The 5785-nt window shown below is 43.7% G+C and overlaps 1 protein-coding gene across 1 annotated transcript; it reads left to right on the top strand.

The window, feature by feature from the left end:
• Positions 1–1058: 1058 nt before the first annotated feature.
• On the top strand, positions 1059–5785 carry dusp5 (dual specificity phosphatase 5). The gene is made up of 4 exons (XM_015372603.1): positions 1059–1629; positions 2528–2667; positions 3190–3409; positions 5046–5785. Exons 1-4 carry the CDS (start codon positions 1266–1268, stop codon positions 5450–5452), a joined length of 1131 nt encoding a protein of 376 aa, XP_015228089.1. The 5' UTR covers positions 1059–1265; the 3' UTR covers positions 5453–5785.

The following is a 5785-nucleotide window of genomic DNA, read 5'->3' on the forward strand; positions in this document are numbered from 1 at the left end:
CCTTCTAGACTCCATTTCTAAGGGGAATGCAAGCAGAAACATAGCCAGAAAATCCTAATAGGGGTGTCCAGCCAATAACCAATGTACATTGAGGGGTGGCTGAAAGGCACCAGAACCTCAGGCTCAATCTACAATGTTCCAACAGGAACAAGCACAACATCCATCCATCAACCAACAGACACACCCCAACCAGGGGCACGAACGAGGCGGGCGCCTACCTACAGCAAGCAATGGGAGAGAGGTGGGGTACACCCTGGACAGGTCACCAGTCCAGGACAATTTGGAGAAGACAATTAACCTAACAGTCGTGTTTTTGGACTGTGGGAGGAAGCCGGGGTACCTGGAGAGAACCTGTGCATGCTCAGGGAGAACATGCAAACTCCATGCAGAAAGACCCTGAGTCAGGAATCAAACCAAGGCAGCAGTGCTACCCACTGCTCCACTGAGCAGCCCTCACAACCTCCATATTTTCTAAATAAAGACAAACTATATTTTCCTGCATTTTATCTTTACCACAAATAATTAAAAATTTAGTTCTGAAAAGAGCACAAATTCTGTATCTATCATCTTTAATGTTTGTATATTCATGTGCATAATTAACCACAATGTTTCTGTTGTCAAGTAGTTGTTAATATATAAAAAATTTAAATGTTTAATAAGTTTGAACATTCCACTTCAGAGTATTGCTGCTGCCACAGTCTGTATTAGAGGGAAAAAATGGTAGGGGTGGTCAATGATTGACTAAGGGTGGCCATGGCCACCCCTGGCCCCCCATCTAGCTCGCCTCTGAATGCAAGTGATCAAAAACGGTAACTTGCCCAATAAAGGGTTCAGATTATTCTTGCAGGAATGTGCACAAACAACAGCATGCTGCAATGGCTCTATATTGTAATATCAAAAACGCTGTCTGTCTGAATCATATTTAGAAATCGTTGCACTGAGAGCTTTCAACATGAAGGAGCCGCAGATGAAAACACCAGCCAGTGAATAATGGCTGGATCAGTGGTAGTTTCTGCACCAGGGCCGCGGGCGGAGTCACATCGGAGTCACGGACGTGGGCGGGATTTTTCCTGCGAACACGCCAACGTCGATGTCCATATATGGTTCGCAGCGTCACGCGCCGGAGGTCCCATTCACATAAAACCGATCGGCCGGAATCCCCTTGGAGGAAATGTAGACACAGACGCGACCGGGGCTCGTTACTCGCCCGCTTTCAAACACGACCGACTTTTTTGAGGCAATAATAAGAACAATAAGTGTTCAGGATGAAGGTCTCCAGCATCGACTGCCGGCGTCTAAAGAAGATCATCAGGAAGGAGTGCGGCAGCTGCCTTATAGTGGACTGTCGGCCCTATTTCTCTTTCACCAACTCCAGCATTAAAGGCTCCGTCAACGTCAATCTGAACTCTCTGGTGGTCCGGAGGTCCCGAGGAGGACCGGTTCCTCTGCAGTTTGTCATTCCGGACGAGAGAGCTTTGTTTCGGCTCAGGGAAGGCAGCATATCGGCCATCGTGGCTCTGGATGACCGGACGTCCCACCTGCAGAAACTGAAGAAGGACAGTGTAGCACAGATAGTAATAAACACCCTGTCGCATCTAGCGAGTGGGGCCAGCATCTGCTTCCTAAAAGGTAAGAAATAAATCAAAACATTAATAATATTATTATTATTCTGCATGGGAATTAGTAAAACATGTTTTTTTTTTCAGTTGTGCGCCTCAGAAATAATTAAAATTTTACAATAATTTCAGAATAAATACATTTTTGAATATATGATATCCATATTTTTTTTTTACTTTTTTTTTTTTTTTGTAAATATCTTCTATGTGCTTTAACATATTTAAATTATATGCGGGAATTGTCTGAAAAAATCAATAAAATGCAATGTTCCCATAATAATTTTTTTTTTTTAATGGACATAGTCTTTAATTTTGGTAACGTCACCATCACTTCATAGCATCGATTTTAAATATTATTCTCATGCCATCCCTGGTTTTCTCTCACTTCTTCTTGGAGAGATAAATGTCCTGCATGCGTCAGTGGCGCGCATGAGTCAGATACACTGAAAAAAATGGCATTTACTTAAACATATTTAGTTACTTTAACACAATTGTTTCATGTTAGCAGGGTAGGACATAAAACTATTGTGTTAAAGTAAATAAATATGATTAAGTAAATGCCGAAAGTGGATGCATAATTTTTTTGAGTGTATCAAAATAATCTCTCAGTCCCCTCCATCCTTTATTATAGTAATCGTAGGTTTATCTGAGGTGGGGAAAATGTCTGTCAGGATGTTGGTACTAACGAATTACCGGTTGGTCCCCCTAAGTGCGGGCTCCAGAAATTAAATACGGGTCTATAATCAGGTTATAAACACTCAAATCCGGCACTAAGACTGTTTCATAAACACTACCATTTCACAAGAGGTGCCTTCATGTGTGAATACTTAACCTCGTTAGAGGTTATAAGCCTCTTTTCTAAAAATGCGTATTCCTAACACCAATTTTCTCTCTCTCTTTGTCTCTCTCAGGAGGATATGAAAACTTCCACTCTCAATACCCAGAACTTTGCACTGAGGTGAAAACCATTGACCAGAGCGGAACTGAAACCGAGAAAAGAGTCAACAGCCACAGCGAGAAGCTTTCTCACCACAAACCAGATTATGATCAGGTATGGAAACACCCCTTCCCACGCAGCTGTAGGCTTTAACACTGCAACTGTCGCACGGCGCATGCACCCAAACCACCCTGGGATTCAGAGAGGTTTATATTTGGCATCAAAGGCACATTCATGATATTCCCTGACCTTACCTGCTCCCTAGTTCTTTTTATATCAACCAAAGAAAAAAAAAGAAGAGCAGCCTCTCAGTCAGGCTTTTATCTGTGACCTTTTCTCTTATCATGTCAACCATAAATAGAAAACCTGAGAAAGATTCGGATCTCAATGAGGACCTGTGTCTCTAATTGACACATTGTATATAACTGCCCCTAATGGACCCATCCCTCCATTTTCCAGAGCACTAAATGGACGTAATGTTCACCGCTGCTGTAGCCTTGACAATAAGTGCATTTTCTCAGCTTTAGGTGTGGGTAAAAGCAGATGAAATAGGCTTGCGACTGTTGTTTTGTCTCCTCCGAGAATGTTCCTGCCCTTTTACTCTAGACTCATGTTTCTGTTTTCTCTGTCCTCCAGGGCAAACCTGTGGAGATCCTGCCTTTCCTCTACCTCGGCAGTGCCTACCACGCTTCTAGACAGGACTATCTCAGTGACCTTCACATCACAGCCTTGCTCAACGTGTCGCGCCGGGACCTCCATCCGACCAAGGGTCACTACGACTACAAGTGGATCCCGGTTGAGGATAGCCCCATGGCCGATATAAGCTCACACTTCCAGGAGGCTATCGAGTTTATAGGTGAGTGAGGAATTCTGCATATCATCGTAAACAAAGAGGTTTAATCATCAAAGCCTGCAAGGATACTAAACTGAGGTGCTGTACAGGTTTAATCCCCATTTCATTCAAGCGTTAAAACTTATACATAGCCATGACCTATACATAGACATGGCTATTTTTGAATAGCATCTACAAATAAGTCTTGCTCTGTCTCAGCCTGCTGCCATTCACAAATAGAAAGCTCTCAAGAACCCTGCTGTAATCAGTTTAAGTTCATCACAAGCCTTCAATCCCTCACCAACATAAGCGAGCCAGGCTTCTGTCAGTCAGGATTTCCTCCCTTATTCCCCACCAATCTCCGTCCCTCCCCCTTCGCTTTAATGGATAGAGAGCTCTCCGATGTCGTCATCAGATCTTTGTGAGAACGGTGTCGGCTGTGGTCAGTCCGTGTGAAAACTAGGTGAGCCTTAGCAAAGGGGTCAGAGTTTGGAGGGTGGCTGAGAACACAAAAAGCAGTTATTTATGATGATTAGGTGAAGAGTATATACTAGGTGACTAATGCAAAATAACAGCGGGGTGTTTGCCTGCAGGAGATGAAAATTACTGATTGGCCTGAGGCCAGGAGGGCAGCAGATTTGCTACATAGGAAGAGACAGTGTGTGGGATAGGTAATGGGGATGCTGTTTAATAACAGCAGAAAAGATTATTAAAAAAAAAAACAATGAGATATTTATAGCCAGGAATATCCAAAGATGGAGCCAGCTATTGTTGTTTGATGTGCATTGTTTGGGGTTGCAGATTATGTGTAAGCCCAATTGTTTCATAAGGTTGCAAAAGGGTTCCTGGAAGCAGGATTAGCCCATATTCAAACACAACTTCCGAAATCCATCGATCATCAGGGTGCTCAAATAGTCGCAGCTGCTGGTTTCGGATTAAAATTAATCAGCAAATCACAATCGTGTCTGACTGATGTAACGGTGAGAGGAGGGAGGAGAATGAATGTTGCTAAAGTACTGAAATATATCCAGTGTATTCAAAACAAACACTGGTCATTAAAACTCGAACACGTCGTGAGCAGCGTGATTCAGACTGGTGCTGCTCTCTCTTTAGAGCAGCTCTCTGGAACAGACGGAAGTGGCCCTCATAGCCCCTGTGCTACACAGAGAGAGACGCGTAGGTGTCCGCGGTGCCTAATGAAACTAGCGTCTGCAACGTGGGTAGATAAGACCTACATGTGAAGCAGATGAAAATAAAGACTTGGAGGTGTTTGGAGAATTTCTAAGAATTCTTGAAGGGTTTTAAAGGGGACATTTACAAAGATGGGTGAAAGTAGATATGTGTGGAGGCGGTAGAAAGTACAGGTAAGCCTGTAGGAGGGTGGCACTTATAGGACACACATCTGTGACTGTTGAGCGCCCCCACAGCGGTGCAGGAGCAGGTGTGCTTTGTGACTAATACCAGCCTCAGAAGTTTAGGTGTTTGCACCATACAGCATGCTGCCTCTGTTTTTCTGTAATATCCTACAGTTATTGCTGGGTAGAGTACTCGGGGCCACTAGGATAATTACATGGCTAAGCTGTGATTCTGATGTGTTTTGATGTTAAGTGAAATTAAACCAGATTTTTAACAAGGATTTTTCTTTTCTTTCACCTTTCAGACCAAGTGAAGCAATCTGGAGGGAAGGTTCTGGTACACTGCGAAGCAGGCATCTCACGCTCGCCTACCATCTGCATGGCGTACATCATGAGGACCCAGAAACTCCGGCTAGATGAAGCCTTCGAGATCATCAAGCAGCGCCGGTCCGTCATTTCACCAAACTTCAGCTTTATGGGCCAGCTGCTGCAGTTTGAGTCCGAGGTCCTGTCCAACGCCCCGGCTCTCGCTACCACGCCCGAGCCAGCTACTCCTTGTGTCAAGGGGTCGGCCTCGTTTTTTGCCAATGACTTCTCCGCCGTTATCAGCACCAAAAACTTTGAGCCACCCATGTTCACCCTTCCTACCTCTTGCCTGCAGTCCCCAGTACACCACCCGTTGAAACTGAGCCCAATAACTGCACTGCCTTAAAAAATGAACTGTGACTGCTTGGTAGTATTACTTGAAACGTTAAGAATCAACGCTCTCTGTGTGCCTGGTGTTGAAACTAGCAGAGCAGGTAGAGACTGAGATCAGCAAGAGATGAAATGAAGAACTGGATTTAATTGAAGGGTTTTCCTATCGTCTTAGCTGCTGGGATGAAACAACACAGCACATTGATAAACTGCAATATACAAGCCTTAGGTTAATATTGTGATTCATTTGCCTATTCACAATTAAGGTTAGGCATTTAAACCTAATTTATTTAAAAACTATGGTCTGTTTTTTCAATAATGTGGGAAATGAAATGTGTTTAATAAATGT

The sequence above is a fragment of the Cyprinodon variegatus genome, unplaced genomic scaffold (assembly GCF_000732505.1).
Source record: "Cyprinodon variegatus isolate N-32 unplaced genomic scaffold, C_variegatus-1.0 Scaffold74, whole genome shotgun sequence".
Taxonomy (NCBI): domain Eukaryota; kingdom Metazoa; phylum Chordata; class Actinopteri; order Cyprinodontiformes; family Cyprinodontidae; genus Cyprinodon; species Cyprinodon variegatus.

Coding starts and splice junctions, on each gene's coding strand:
- dusp5 (XM_015372603.1), top strand. CDS start 1,266: ATGAAGGTCTCCAGCATCGACTGCCGGCGTCTAAAGAAGATCATCAGG. Junction 2,668..3,189: donor ACAAACCAGATTATGATCAG/GTATGGAAACAC, acceptor TCTGTCCTCCAG/GGCAAACCTGTGGAGATCCT. Junction 3,410..5,045: donor GGAGGCTATCGAGTTTATAG/GTGAGTGAGGAA, acceptor TTCACCTTTCAG/ACCAAGTGAAGCAATCTGGA.